The following is a 15,704-nucleotide window of genomic DNA, read 5'->3' on the forward strand; positions in this document are numbered from 1 at the left end:
TTCCTAGTGACTACTGATATTTTGACTCTAAATTTTGCTCTTCAATATCATATCCTGGGGCAAACCACAGAAGCTGTGGTCTGGGCTTTTCCTGATGCTAAATGGATGGAGGTTTCATGTTAATTTTACATCCCATCTTTCCTTCAGTGTGAAGAAGCCAGGTTTACTATTGCTTCCAAAATATCAGGAGGAAACATGGATGTCAAAGAATTAAATGCTGGGGTTTTGGGGGTATTTAGGAGGGCTACCAAAGGTCAAAGCTTGAGAACCTGCATCTGTTAAGTCCCAGTCTCAGCTTTCTCTGCAAACTGTCCTTTCTGTTGCCCTCAGGAGAATGGGGCAGATTTCAAAGAAGACTACATCAGGGCAATCTGATACCCGCTGCGGGCTGTGTTATAACCTGGTGTCAGCCTTGCAGTGCCTCAGCCACCTGAAATGATTCTTTTCTGGATACTTCAGAAAATCTTTTTGAATGAAAGGTGCGATAGCCCCCAGAAATAAGATATCAGCATTATTGCTGATTCAAATGAAAATCATTGTGCTGTCAAGGTGTGTAGTTATAGTTGCCTGCATTATTACCTGAAGTTTTGGCTTTCCCATTTCATTTGTATGAATATCTTTGATCTCGGTTAATACCTTAATTTGGAGATCTAGACAGCTGTAGTGTACATACAAGGGACAGCATTGTTTCATAATGATGGGGGATTTCTCACCTGCTATTTCATCCTAGTTCAGTTAAATTAGGTGTTTGTATTTCATGAAACAGCTTCCACTTGACAAAGCCCCAGCTTGGATCAAAAGAGCAAGGATGGGATATTTTCACCTACAGAATACTGCATTTAGCTCCAATTGCTCCTGTCAGTTGTTTTTGTTCCATTAGCTCTTGGAATTAAATGCTCATCCAGATACTGCAGGTGGCCACAAAATTAGTGACAAATGGAAAAAAAATGGAAATTTCAGGGTTTTAGTTTGAATTTGTGCCCAAACCAGCAGGAAATGGAAGGCACCCTCTTATGACTACATATTTCTGCATCCGAGATGATGACCATATACATTCAAATTAAGCAGTGAACTAAGGGTCATATCACAGTAGTCAGCTCTGACATTTTGTGAATAATGCAATACTTTTGTTGATGTCAGTGATGAAACCAGACTATCTCTGAGGAATAGTCAGTCCCTTAATGGTTGTTCAATCAAAATAAATTACTCCACTGAGGCTACTTATGAAAAGAGGCCATATTTGCAGAAGAGTTGTTGTATCCAGTTGTTCTAGGATCTGTTTTTATTTGCTAAAGCAGTGGAACTATCACATAATGGTCCTGTGCAGAAAAAGCTAGAGCAGAAATGTTAAGGTTAAATGGTCAAATGCACAATTAGAAAATAACTAAATGCAATTATGACTCTTTGTTAGGAAATAACTTTAATAATACTGTTATATCCACTGTTTCCACAGATCTATGTCTCACTCAGGGGACAGAGAAGCCATAAATACCAGGCAGACAGCTACAGAAAATGCTCTTTGGCACTTTGGCTCAGCATTCAGTGCACTGCTGTAGGCTCCATGCAGGAGTTCAAACTCCTCTCTGAAGAGGTTTATTGATTTCCTCATGGACATTTCATTATGTTATAGTAGCATCCATTACTCACAAACTATAAATAATTTTTCACAAAAAAAAAAACTTCAGAAAGTGAGAGAACCATTTATCTCCAGATGGGAGCAGAAATTAAAGGAAAATATCTCTGCTGACTTAAGGTGCCTGAACTGATGCTTACAGTTCAATTTTCACCATAAAGAAGGTGTCATTGCTTTCAACTGCAATTCACTTTGCAGATGAGGTTCCACAGTTTCATGAGAGCTTCTGTCAAAAAGCCTCTGGGAGAAAGCCTTGACAAGTACTATGCGGCAATTCTGTGCTGGAGGCAAGGACATCATCTAATTCCACAACACTCAACTGCTGCAGTTCCACATTTTACAATTCTGTATTCAGCTGCATAAAACAAAAAACCATTTTTCCTTTCTCTATGGACTGCTCCACCATAAGTAGAGATCACAAGACAAAGACTCTTTCACTGCACGTTTCTTAGTTTTCCTCAGAACTCGATCCATTCTTCACATTTTCCTGTGGGAAAAATAATTAATAAAGGGCTGTATAATAACAGAGACTCTGAAGATTGAATTAAGGTTGTGCAGGGAATCTGAGCTTCAGTATGTTTCCACTTGCAAACATAATATTCTTTTAATGTGCTTTCTAGGCAGTAATTTCCTAAGCTTTCAAGAAAAGCCACTCAAACCCAAAACACTCTTTAATGTGGAATCACAAATTATGTCTACAGATCAGCTCCTTACAGGAAGGATAAGAGCAGGCTCAGGGCTGGGAAAGCCCCGCCTGGGCTGCCCACATCACTGGCTGTTCCCTTCCACAGCTCAGCTGAGGACACCAACACTGCTCAGAAAAGCCACCCTCGGGGCATCTGGGAGTGGACGCTCCCACCGTGTGCTTGGCTCACAGCACTTCTTATCCATCCACACTGGGTGAAAGGGGTTGGCTACTCTCTAAAACAATGGAACATCCAACTTCCCGTTTAGGGGCTCTCAGTAACCAGCTTTGTGTTGTGCTACTGGGCAGAAACAGTTCTGAACTACCAGCAATGCCTCTGCTTTAAAAAAAGTATTCACTATTTTGTCTCGAATTTCTTTAGATTCTTCCCAGGTTTTTGCCCTGGAAAGTTATCCATTATTGCATAAATTATATCATATCTAAGGTCCTTAAAGTCACTTTTTCACATATCCTGACAATCCCAATACTACAATATACCACAACAATCCAGCAAACACTACTAAACTATACAATCTATTGTGGAAGAAAATACAGATACAGAATTTACATCCACAAATGAAGTTGCACAGTGTGCTAACTGTGAGCACTGCAAAGCAACATATTTCTTTTACAGTTCATTAATAGAGATTTTTAATTCTATTTAACTGCTTTTAATGGTAAATAAACCATGAAAATGTAATAACTGCAGCAAACTGCCAACATTCTAGCTCCTATTACCCACTGCAATGCAAATCGTTCTACTCAGTGGAAAAACAATCCGCATGCAGCTGAAATAAGCAGTGGGGATCCGGTGCAGAGATTTTGCCACAAAGGAGCCAACGGAGAACCCTGCAAAAGTCTTTCTGCCTCTGGTATTCCAGGGAACCAGAAATGGGCAGAGAGGTTTTCAGAAGCATACATGCTTGCGTGCATCTGTGTATGCAGTCTCTTCTGGAATCTGATTCATATAAACTGTGTCAATCTGGTGTTCTAGAAATAAGGAAAGCATCTCAAATTATATTATAGTAAGCATACCTCAGTGTACTTTTTAGAACACGGAACACTAGCAATGTGACACTTACTATTTTCATAGTTTCTCTTCCATACTCTTCTCTGGACAGCAGCAATTCTTCTGACTGAACACCTTGTTTCAGTGTGCTTCATGCCTACATGGGTCTCCCATGTAACCTTTTGTAGTCAGGTTCCATGATATGTACATCTCAGGGCCCTTACCATGTGCATACTTTTGACGAATTTGTCTGGCTCTGATTTTACCTCAGCATTCCTCAACAGCCACAAGATGATCTTATATCAAGAACCTCAGCACAATAGCTGTTTTATTCTATTCTCACTCATTAAAAATATGACAGTCTGGAAATCTCCTCTTTCATGCCTAGAAGCAATGTAAAGTCTAGAATCAAATTTCTTGTGATGTTTCTACCTCAGATGACAATTATGCTGATAATAAACTGAGCTGTGGATTGTTGTTTCACCTGCATGATTTGTCTGGCTGAAAACAAGAATGTTAGAAGGCATGGCAAACTGCTCATATCTTCCCCAATGGAGAACATAAAAGGGACCAGTAAATAGCACTGATTCAGAAGGCAGCTGAAGCCCTGACAGTAGAAATGCTAATCTGTTCTTTTCATGAATCCTTTCTCAGGATTATAACGCTGGAAGAAAATTGTATTCAAATGTAAAGATTGTATTTCACAAAGGAAAAATATTTGATATATCTTTAATATCCTTTCCTGCTGTTAGCTTAAGAGGCCACAACATAAAACATAGTCAACCCACACAGTAAGAGATTTACCTTCCACATCTGCATTGCTTTAATATATGGAGCAGGACGAAGAAAATTCCAAGGATGAAAAGTTTTCCCACTCACATGCATAGCACATTACCTGTGTGCTCAACTAAGCCCTAAAAGCACTCGACAAACCTGTCCTTTGAAGATGACAAGTCACTTTACAATTCCTGAACACAATCAGCATCCAAAAGGCCCTGAGAGAAAAAGCAAGTTTCACCTGTAGGCCAGCTGCTTTGCCAAAACTAGTCAGAAAATCACAGAATCAGCCTTCTGTGATCTCATTTTTCTTGTTTGTTAAGGTTTTTGTTGTATAAATTTGGGTAGGACAAGCTCTCAGTGCTGCCAGGTCTCTTCTTTCTCTGTCCAACACCCACCACTGAGGCAAGATTGGAGACATCTCAAGGGTTGAAGGGCTGAGCTTGGTAAGGAAATGAGGCAGTAGCTTTCCGAACCTCTGCCCTGCAGTACTGCTTTACGCAGCTCTTACTATACCAAAGACATGAGAAATGGATGCCAAGGAACCAGAATAGCCGTCCACTAGGCAGGGTAGGCATAGGTGGATGCTGAAGGAGTGTGGCAAGTTCTCTGTCCGGAAAAGTTAGTATTAAAAGGCCATATTTTTCACTTACTAGGGTGTAAGTTGTTTGTTGTCTCCTAAAGGGAAGACACTTCTCAGCATGTAAGAGAAAGGAAATGTTGAAGCTGAAATGAAGAACTCAGAATTAAATAAAAGAGAGTAAAATACCATGCATTGTGTAGGGAGGAGAAGAGGGAGAAGGCTGTGATTAATTCCTTTTCCCCTATTTACTGGTTAAAAGTGCTAAAAAGCAGCTATGGAAAACTATTTTTGTTACTTTCGAAAACAAGTGGCACAAAGTACAAACTTAGTGCCCATTTGAAACTAGGAATAAAATAATGATACTGAGGCTTCACATATAGTGATATAGACCAAAATCATGTTTTTTCTCCATTAGATTTTCTTCTATTTTAAATTGCTCCTTTCATCACCGTGGTCTCTGACAGCCCACACCCCTCTGTGCTATATATACCCTGTATTATCTCAACTGGCTCTTGTCAGTCAAGCTGACAAGGATCTGACTCGAAGCGTTTGAAGCCAACCACCACAGTGACTCTAAGCACGTTTCAGATGTGCATGGTAACTCACCCTGCCGTGACACTGCTGCAAAACTCTGATCTCATCTTTTCTGGAATAGGGACAAATGCCCCCATAAATTGCAAGGCAGTATCAGATCAAGTCCATTAGCATTTACTTTCCACAATACCCAGTGTTTCCAGCAGTTATCCAATCTTTTCAAGTACTGTTAAGCACTGTTGATTCCATTACTCTTACCCCAGCTTTTGACACAATTGCTGTTTCAGAAGCTGGCTTTCTTCTCTCAAGCAAAGGCAATAGTGGGTCAGTACAAGCCAGATGCTGATCTGGCATGTGTATGTAGAGAAATATTGAGTTAAATATGGCTATGCCAATTTACCTAAGCAGATGTAATTCTCTTATTACTGACATTCTCTATTCATATTCTTCACTTTCCAATACCACTCTTTTACAAGAGCTGCTTCCTTCTTAGGCCATCTCTCTTCCTGGAATTCCTGCCTTTTCCAACATGGCTCTGCAAAGGATCAATAGTGTCAATAGTTCCTTCTGACAGTGCAGTCATACCAGCCTCCCAAATCATCTCCTCATCACCATTCTCTTAGATCAGTCATGAAAAGCATCCATCCCAAATGTTTATTCTCCACTCAGGCAATAGAGGACCTGAATTTGTATTGCCTGACCCACCACAGGATGTACTCACTCAGCCTGATTGTGGCAACCTGAGTAAACAAGAAGTGCAGAACTCTCTATTGTTGAGAGAGATTTTAATTTGAAGTATATTGTTGGTTTTCTTTGTTTTTCTCCTTGGGAAAAGCAGATAGGTGAGAGCTAATTTTCAGTGACATTTCAGAATATATTCTGGGAGAATAAGAAACTAATGGTCTACTTGAGACATTGCTGAAGTACCTAAGTGTGTGCTTCTGTGAAAATGTTGTGAAACAGAAATCTACTCTTTATTTTGGAAACACTGGTAGGAGATAAGCAGTGTCTGTATCAGGAATCCTGCCAGGTCTCACAGCCCATGCAAGGTAGTAAATTCTACCTTGCTGTTTTCCAGTATTTTTTGGAGTAACTCATTGATTTGACAGCCATTTAGTGAACAAGCATTATTCGCAAGGTGTAAAAAAAAGTTGCTTTTCAAAGGAAGCTATTGGAAATTCTATGGTCTGTTGGCACCAGGTGCCATTGATGTCTTATGAGGGAGATAATACTATGGCTGTCAGGCACCATGCCACTGGAGGCTTCTCCCATCCCAGACAATGGCAGGGGAGCTGGAGGCATTGGTGTAGCCCCAGCCCCAGCACTGGACACCTCCTGGGAGAGAGCTGAGGCTGGGCTGGTCAAAAGGCCTGACAGTGGGACTGACCGAGCAGGACCCGTGGCTGGACAGGGCAGGGCAGGGCTGTGGAGGGCTGGAGCCCTGCTGCGGCCTAGCTGGGCTGGACTGGCTGTGGAGGCCGACATGTTCTCACTCCTAGCACAAGATCCCCTTGCCTCTTTCCTGAAATATCTTTATCTCAGGAAAACACCATCATACTTTCTAGCCGCCGTCATGGGATGGCTGTCAGCCAGGCTAGGTATGCCAAGAAAGACACTAGACAAAATGAACAGAAATTCCTGACTTAACAAAGCATCAGATGAACTCTGGCAGGTTAGAGTGGAGGCAGACTTCGCCTTCCTCATCATTTCTGCCTGCATGATGGAAGTAGTGCTTGCACCACCCCAATGGGATGCTGGCGGTGAGTCAGAAGTTGGTTTGTTGTCTGGGCTGTATCACAAGCACATAGTCTATGACTCTGTGTTGCTGCTGTTAAGTGATGATTATTTCCTCCTTGGATAAGGCAGTAGTGGTTTGCAATCCCACCTGTTTCAGCACATTATATCAGATCTTTAGGTATAAATTTAGGATTAAATTTAACTGCACTCTTAACTGATACTGTTAACCCCAAACTTACAGACCAAATATTTGACGACTGAGTGCTTAGCTTGATTTTCTATGAGATGTTGCCTCTTGAGTACTGGCTTTTCAGCAGTAGTTGCATTATTATGAACACTCTCAAATTTCCTGCTTAGTGTATGCACATCCTTGAGGAGTCTGAGTTCCCATCTTATCTCAGTTCTGCTGCTGTGTACATAGAAAATGAACTAAATATCTCCTCATTTTCTCATCCCAAAACTTTTCTGGAGGAGAATTCGCATAGACTGTCTTCCTGATATCTTACTGCTAGGACCTAAAGTACTAATAGTGGGCCTATGGCTTGCCAGTTGCATGTTGTAGAATGATCTGGTGAATACAGCACGTGGATTCCAAGTCTTTTTCATCTGGATCAGAACTTGACCTTTTGTCTCCCAAATTCAAATTTCAAGCAATTTTTTCTTACTTTTTGTTACAAATGTCAAACTTGGTCATTCCCTTCATGAACAGTAACTTGCATTGGCTGCAGTACTGGTTCAGAGATTATGATATAATCTGGATTCAGTTTTCCACTTTGCACTAGGCAGAGTACAGACCCAAACCAAGATTATTCACATCCAAAGAGCATTTTAAAATATCGTAACACATCTTGCCCTCTTCAACATATTTCGCATGCCTTCCACTCAACTTCAAATACTGGTAACTACAATGCGTATTTTATACAGCTATTTCAAGATAGAGTAGATCTTTAAGCTATATAATTATATAAACATAAACTATATATTGTTAAAGAGGTGAAAAATGAGAGATCAGTCATAGGCATATACGTTACAGGATAGAAGTAGTGGATACTTGAGTGATCATGATTTACTTGGAAAGAACTGACTTGGCTTTTAAGTTTTTAATTGCAGGAATGCTCTGAAAGATAGAATCTTTTTGTTTGCTTTTTTCAATCAATCATTTCTAAAGCTAACTAAAAACGTCGCTATCCTAGCCAGGTGAAAGCACTGGTGTAAAAGCTGAAAACACATTTCAACTGCCGTAGTACAAGATTCTGATTTCCACCAAGAGGAATGAAGAAAATTCTGCTTGATGCTGCAAACAGGATTTCATTGATTCTGCCTTCTTTGCAAACACAACATGCTCAATAATGCCACATAAACAAGCTATTAGGTGCAACAGAAGCAGATGAACTTATTTGGAGTATTGAGGATACTCCACCTTCAAAATGATTCAGTTTTTTCACTTTGTACTTAATGTTGTCTAGCTTCAAAATGGAACACACTCATGTGCAGGGTTTGAAGCTGCCCAAATTATCAACCTCTGTTTTTTACCGTTGTTCCTCTATCTGAATGTAAAGTGGGCCTGGTGTGCACTTGGAGCTCACTTTTTGGCTTCATCTTAAAGAATTTAAAAAGGAACCGATGCGCTGGAAGGCACAGCTGGGGACTGAGAGAAGGGAAAGTGTTAATAGTTTCTCAGCTTGATTCCTTGAGCTTTTATAATGGGCAGAAATTGTTCAAGGGAATAGAAAGGAGTTTGTATTCATCAGCTGGGTGTGACGGATCAGATCATCGGCTGACAGATGTCAACACTAAGAGAGGAGATAATGGGGTTGGATAAATGGATTGGGCCAATAGTCACACATCTACCTGGCTTCTGTGCTGTCTTTATGATAAGAATGTAATTTTAATCCATCTCATTTTGGGAGATCTGAAAATTCGTATATTCTTATTGAGTATAATACTTGTCAAATTCAGAACAAATTAAAAGTAACAAGATTTCACAGCTTAAGAACATTTGCATTCTTTCCCATTCAAATGCTTGATTACCTATCACATCCGATGAAAAAAATCAACTGGCTATTGAACTTAAAACCCCTTTTGTTAGAAACAGACTCAGAGACCTGTGTTCATTAGTAATAGCAAAGTGCTTTGAGGCTTATCAGAAAAGGATGGTGGCAATAGAAGTACTTAGTAAGATGAGAGATCACCAAGACATCAATCTTTTCCTTAAACTCACATCAGTACACAGTGATTATCTTCTTTTCCAAACGCAGGGACACAGCTGTATTACTTCTGTAGGTTAGCCTTAAAAAGCTGAGTACTGCACTCATACAAAAGTCCTTAATTCAACAGTTCATGTACATAATCCTGCAAAAAGCTGGTGAGATTTAGAGAATGATTTAGCAATAAATGCCCACTGAAATAAGCAGGATGTTTAGCATATAAACACTCTAATAGCTAACCCGACTTTTCCCTACTAGAACTTTTATCTTAAAGGAATTTAACCCATTGACACACATAATTAGCTCTTTCACATAAAGTTGCTGAAAGAATGATTTGCTTAAGAAGATTAGCTCTTTTAGTGTTCAATAGTGGTACTGACAAATGAGCCTAAAATGATTATAGAGGAACTCTGTTAGCACCATCTTCTGATCTTTTATTTTTAAATAGAATGCCTTCAGTCAAAAATGTTTTAATCTGACCTTTCACATCTTTCCAAATCAAGGATCAACTTTTAATGCTGTGCATTCAAATTTTGTTTGTGATGAGACAGTTTTCAAGGCTGTTTTGAGCTACATGGAAGACCACAGTAGTTTATGTAGAATTTCAATGCCAGTTTTTTTCTTCTGGTTGTTGTGACTGCATGCAACATCTTGTCTGCACTTTAATACGTGAGTGCTGACAACTCTTTTTGAGCAGCACTCAAGTAGCAAAATGATTGGTATTTTTAAGTGCAGGTGGAAGACAGAAGAGGTGATACTGAAAAGCAAAGACGGGAACAAAGCTGTCTTGGCTGGCTTGTGCCATGGAAATGGATTTTTCATTCAGTTTGGATGCATACCATACAACTGAGGTGTAAACTAAGCAGTTTAATAGAGCAAACATTCTAAGTTGTTCCCAGTGGCTCTGCAGCTATTGTTTGCATGACAATCTATTTTCCCATACTAAAGCAAAGCGTCAAATTTTGAATGACTTACACAGACTTACAGAATAATCCTCTTACTTAAAGCAGTGAAATATCCAGATCTGTCATTGCTACACAATTTTATGCAAGCTTTGAAATCATGGGAGTGGTATTTTTATAAAAGTTGCATAAATAAATGGTTTATCAACCTTTAGAGATTTACGTTGCTTCACTGTTCCAACAACTGAAAGACTGATGCCAGAAACAAAATTCATGATACTAATTCACTCAGTAAAAATGGGTAGAGTTTTCCATCCTACTTTTAAGTCATGCTGCCATCTACAGCTAGAATAGACACACCACTCTGCTTAGAATAGCAGGGTAATTGAGGCTGGAAGTGATCTCTGCTCTCTAGGCCAGGCAGGGCCGCATCTGAGATCAGACCAGTTTGCTGAGAGCTCTGTTGGGCTGTGGAAATCTCCTTGGTTGAAGACTGCACAGACTGTTCCACTGCCCCCATTGTCCTTATACAGAAAAAAAAGTATTTCCTTATAACCAGGCTGAACCTCTCATTTCAGTTTATGCCTGTTTATGTCTCCTCCTTCCAAGCACCACTGTGAAGCCAGGTGCCATCTTCTTGCTAACCTTCCCAGATGTAGTGGGAGCTGCTGTTGGCTCCCCAACCCCACCCCAAACCTGTCTTCTCTCCAGGTTGAGGAAGCCCAGCTCCTACAGCCTCTCCTCCAAGGACAAGTGCTCAGCCCCCAGCTAGCTTGGGAGTTGTTCATTAAACTCATTTTTTGTCGTGTTGGAGATAAAAGTTGAGCATAAGAATTAAGTGTGATCTAACGTGCAGAAAAATTAGATCTTCCCTTTAATCTATTGGCTTTGTCCTTGCTAAGAGAGTTCAGGAGATTGCTGGAGGTCTTTGCTGCCAGGACACATGGCTGACCCATGCTCAGCTGCTCACTGCTGTTCCCACATAGCTGCTGCACTCCAGCCTGGCCTGCTGCAGGAGTGCTTTCTTCCCAGGGGCAGCACTTTGCATTTCACCTGTTTAACTCTTGTAAAGTTCCTGTTGGTATATTCCTCCAACATGTCTACGTCCCCCTAAAAGACAGATTCCCCAGTATTTCCCTTTGTTTCTTTATGGTAGTGTAAACTGCAAACTTGTTGAAAGTGAACTCCATGCCCCCTTCCAGGTCACTGACAAAGTCACTAAATAGCCCAGGAGAGACCCCTAGGGTATTCACTCCAATTAGGTTACGACCCATTAACCACTATTCTTCTAACCTCCTCCAACCACTTTTTTGTTTTATCTCATTTGTAAACTCATCTAGAAAACACCTCTAAACTTTGCTACAAGAATAGCTTTGAAACGTCAAGGTAAATTACATTCTTTGTTCTTCCTTTGTCCACAAATGCACTCATTTTGTCACAGTTAACTTTTTAAATATAAAATAAAAAGAATATAAAAGTTTTTATTTTTTTTTTCCATTAGTGGTTCCATTAAAAAGTCTTTGTCACCATAAGACCTTACAGTAATAGGAATAGAATCTCCTCCCTGTACACAATAAATCAGTGTTTGGATTTTACTACGAACTCTTTTGCAATTATAGTAATTACACACCTCATCTTACTGAGCTTACTTGAATAAGCACTATCTAGAAAGTTATGTACAGCTTAGTCCTGGAATCATCAGCATTAATTTAAACTGTAGTATTCCAATGACTGACAGTATGCCAGGTAATCTGTTACCTTTGGTTCAGGACTTCTACCTTTAACACTTGGTATGAGAATGCAATGAAAAAAAACAAATCCAGTGAATCTCAGTACAGCAGCTTCTTGGCTCGATTCCTGCAGGTTACAACTTGTGACATAATTGCTAATCAGTGTCCCCAAATATTTAGTATCAACCAGCTTTTAAGAAATGACTGTGAAATAAAAGATACCTCTGTTTGCTGCAAACATGTTTCCAGGACATAACTGCAAGCTGGATATCTGTGCAAGTGTGAAATTCATGCTTGCAGCCCACAGCTTCTTTAAGTTCTGTTAAACCTGTCTGACACGACACATAGCTTTGCATTTTTTACTCCAGATTTGCATTTAGAGTTTGGAATGTTTCTGGAACTGGGATTCTGGTGGTTTTCTTCCCCAGTCAGTATGAATCTCAATCTATTAATTTTTGCTGTTCCTGGTTTGAAATTGTGATATTTTTTTTTTCCCATTACACAAAAATATAACCATTGGTATAAAATTCATGCAGTCTTTCATTAACTGAAATCTTAAAAGTCACATTTCATTATTTCTCTGAGACAGACTGTTGCATAGCACGAAGGATCAAGGTCAAATGATATATGAAGAGATACTTTTGACTCATTCAGATGGTTGTCTTCAACTTTGCTTCCTTCTTCACTACCTTCCAAAAAATAGGAAAGATTCTGAACGTTTTTCAAGATGTGTCTGTAGCACCCAGGGACATTCAGCTGCAATGGAGGCACTCGGAATTTGCACATCTGCAGCTCATCCTTAGAAAGTCTTTCACGGTACCACTGCCCAACTTTATTACTTGGATACTTGATACTATGGCCCACCATTGGAAGAACAACCTTCAAAAAATAATAATTAATAAATAAATAAAGCTCAGTGATTTCCCTTTAAAAAATATGATTACAATTTTAAATGTGTTTGGGGCCTGAAATAGTTAAAAGGCAGCTACTTTTTCTAAAAACAGCTGCGCAAGGCAGGTATCTTGGATGTAATTTAAGGGAAAGGCAGAACAAAATAATAAATATGTCATGATTTCTAAAATGAACTAGAAGTACAGTGACATGAATTACTTTGTTTGCTGGGAAAGGTTTATCAAAGTAGACATTAAGTTGCATATGTATGACTTCATGATGCTCTGTCCCTCAAAAATTACGTCAATGACCCTTGAGCATTTTTACCAGAAATAGATTTAAAAAAATTTTGAAGTATTTACATTCAACTCCAAGAAAAGTACTACCATATTGCAAATGACATTGTACTAACTTCCACTACAAAGTAAGTATTCTTTCCTTCTCTTTGTTTTCAGACTGCAGCTTAGTTCACACGTATTTTCTTCAGTATGCATTCTGGTAGAAAATGAGACTGCACCAGTTAATTTTATCATATTATTTTAAAAACAAAACTTTTAATCAAATAGAAATCAACAACACAGAATTATTCAAACAGACTTACTTGATGTATAGAGTACTTGTTAGCTGACTCTTCCAGAGCAGTGACAACATGAACCTGACAATACATGTAAAGAGATGTTAAGAAAAACAAACTTTCTTGAAATAAAACATACAGATTATTATAGGAATCACACACTGAACTCCTAAAATTTTAAAGGATTTTGATGTTATTTGACTACTGTAAGGGCAAATAATCTATTTCAATCTAAAAATATTACAGATGCTTAATATAAAGTGAGCTATAATTTTGTGTTAACATCACCAAAAGAAAAAAAATTGGAATTGGAATGTATTACAATAAATAGGAATATATATTAAACTCAGTAACTTAGTACTATACTTGGCAGCTCTGATTTTCATACTTGGTTTATTAACATCTTTTCCCAAAAATATTATTAAAGAAAAATCACAATGGAAACAGTTACTCTTTTCAGGGACTGGAAATTGTTCAGTACCTTTTGAAGTACTCTTGCTTCCTATCTATAAGAATTTCCAGTCAAGAAAGGAGATACAACACTGCTAAATTCTATGTTTTACCTGATGATTAGGAGAAAGTCAAATGCTTCCACAGAAAGAATGGTAAGGTCTAACCTTGAGAACAAGACTCAGATCTACAGTAACTGATAATAGTAGCAACAGATGAGGGGAAATGGTTTTAAACTGGAAAAGAGCAGATTTAGACTAGAGATTGGGAAGACATTCTTCACTGTGAGGGTGGTGAGACATTGAGACAGGTTGCCCAGAGAAGTTGTTAATGCACCCTCTGTGGAAGCTTACAAGGCCAGGCCTGGTGGGGCTTTGAGCAACCTCGTCTCAAGGGAGGTGTCCCTGCCTACAGCAGGGGGTTGGAACTAGGTGATCTTAACGGGCCCTTATAACCCAGACCATTCTATGATCGTAGGAATATAGGTTCACCCTGAAGGTTTTCCCCAGTAAGGTCCTAAGAAGAGCATCAGACACCATACAGGCTAAGTTCTTACATCAACTTTGCCATTCTGTTTCTCCTCCTCTGTTGAATAAAACAAATGGTCAAAATAGATAAGAGCTATTAAAATACATCTAGAACATATATCTACTGGTGGTAATTCAAAATTGAAATGCTCACTTTTTTCACCCTTGTCACTAAGTATTTAAATGGACAAATTGAAATGAAAGCACTCAATTACTGTCTGACACATTAATGTATTCAAGTAATTGAATGTGCAAAGAAAAATTTGCTTAATATTTCTAAGAACTACTTTGTAAAAACTCACCTTGTCATTCAGGGAAAGGCTTTCGTCATTTTCTTCTGAGAAGACCAGATCACCCTCAACAACTTTGGAACCATAAGTCTTCAGCCTGTATGATGTTGCTTCATTCCATATTTGACTGCAGTAAGCGTGGACGTAGAATATGCGCATTGAATGAGGAATACTGAGCCATCCTTTAGTACAGCCTTCTTGATTTACACCGTAGCGATGTAAAGCACGTAACACCATCTTCTCTCTCACTTTAAATTCTGGCAGCATTGAGAGTGTCCCCTTTGCATCTTCTGAGATAAACAAAAATAACCACGTAAGTTACCATTGATTTTTCTAATACTTCCTGTCAGGAAAAGAAAAACACACTTAAACAGATTAAATAGGTCAGAAAAAAAATGAAGATAACCTCTTTATGCTGATTTTCAGGTCTGAGCCTCAACCACGATGAAATTATATTTAATCCTATTTGTACTATATTATGTAAATGTTTAAATTTTTACGTTTTGCATATTTTTCCTACTTAATTTTTCTTCTAAAGAGTGATTATCTGAAGGAGCCATTGCCTTTTACCTTTTGCTTTTAGGAAAAGGCACGCTGCTGTTTTCAGAGTCTGCACCAATGTCTTTCAATACACCGTATAGCAATGTAAGGCACAGAATAATCATCTCGTCTGTGCAGTGAAAAGTATCTGTGCCTCTTGAAGCCATACACTGTAGGTGTTCTACCAATGTACAATGATATGCAGGCTAACTTGAAGAAGATTTCAAAAGATCAAGCATCTTTAGTCAAGAGAAACTCAAAATTTCTAGTTTTGGAGGGAAAGTTAAGTTGAATGATAACAACAATGAATATGACAAAGAGCATTTTACTTAGCACTCTGTGTCTTTGGTATATTTTGTTGAATTCAGATCAAAAATCAAAGACTGTGGATAAAGGGAAAGCGTGGAAGAAAACACGTAATTAAAAAGACATAAAAGCCAGGCCCAAAGATGCAAAAAACAAGAATAAGATTAATATAGAAAATTCTGAAAATTAGATGCCCACCCATATTAAGTACTGAGTGCGAGTTAGGTGCCTCATTCTCCATAGTTCCTTTTAGGAACTATGAGGAAAGATTATATTTCAAAAGAAAACAGACTGAAGCAGGCCAAAATTGCTTCCAAAAAAAAAAAAAA

The 15,704-nt window shown here is 38.8% G+C and overlaps 1 protein-coding gene across 1 annotated transcript in view; it reads right to left on the reverse strand.

Annotated features, from left to right (window-relative positions):
* Positions 1–1,401: 1,401 nt before the first annotated feature.
* Positions 1,402–15,704, reverse strand: part of PUS7L (pseudouridine synthase 7 like) — a gene marked incomplete at its 5' end in the record, with an annotated part of 20,641 nt that continues 6,338 nt past the window's right edge. Inside the window, 3 exons of the mRNA XM_010707281.3 lie at positions 1,402–12,676; positions 13,290–13,343; positions 14,542–14,819. Coding sequence (XP_010705583.2) covers positions 12,353–12,676; positions 13,290–13,343; positions 14,542–14,819 — 656 coding nt within the window. The remainder of the gene's footprint in view (positions 12,677–13,289; positions 13,344–14,541; positions 14,820–15,704) is intronic.

Source organism: Meleagris gallopavo, chromosome 1, assembly GCF_000146605.3.
Source record: "Meleagris gallopavo isolate NT-WF06-2002-E0010 breed Aviagen turkey brand Nicholas breeding stock chromosome 1, Turkey_5.1, whole genome shotgun sequence".
NCBI lineage: Eukaryota > Metazoa > Chordata > Aves > Galliformes > Phasianidae > Meleagris > Meleagris gallopavo.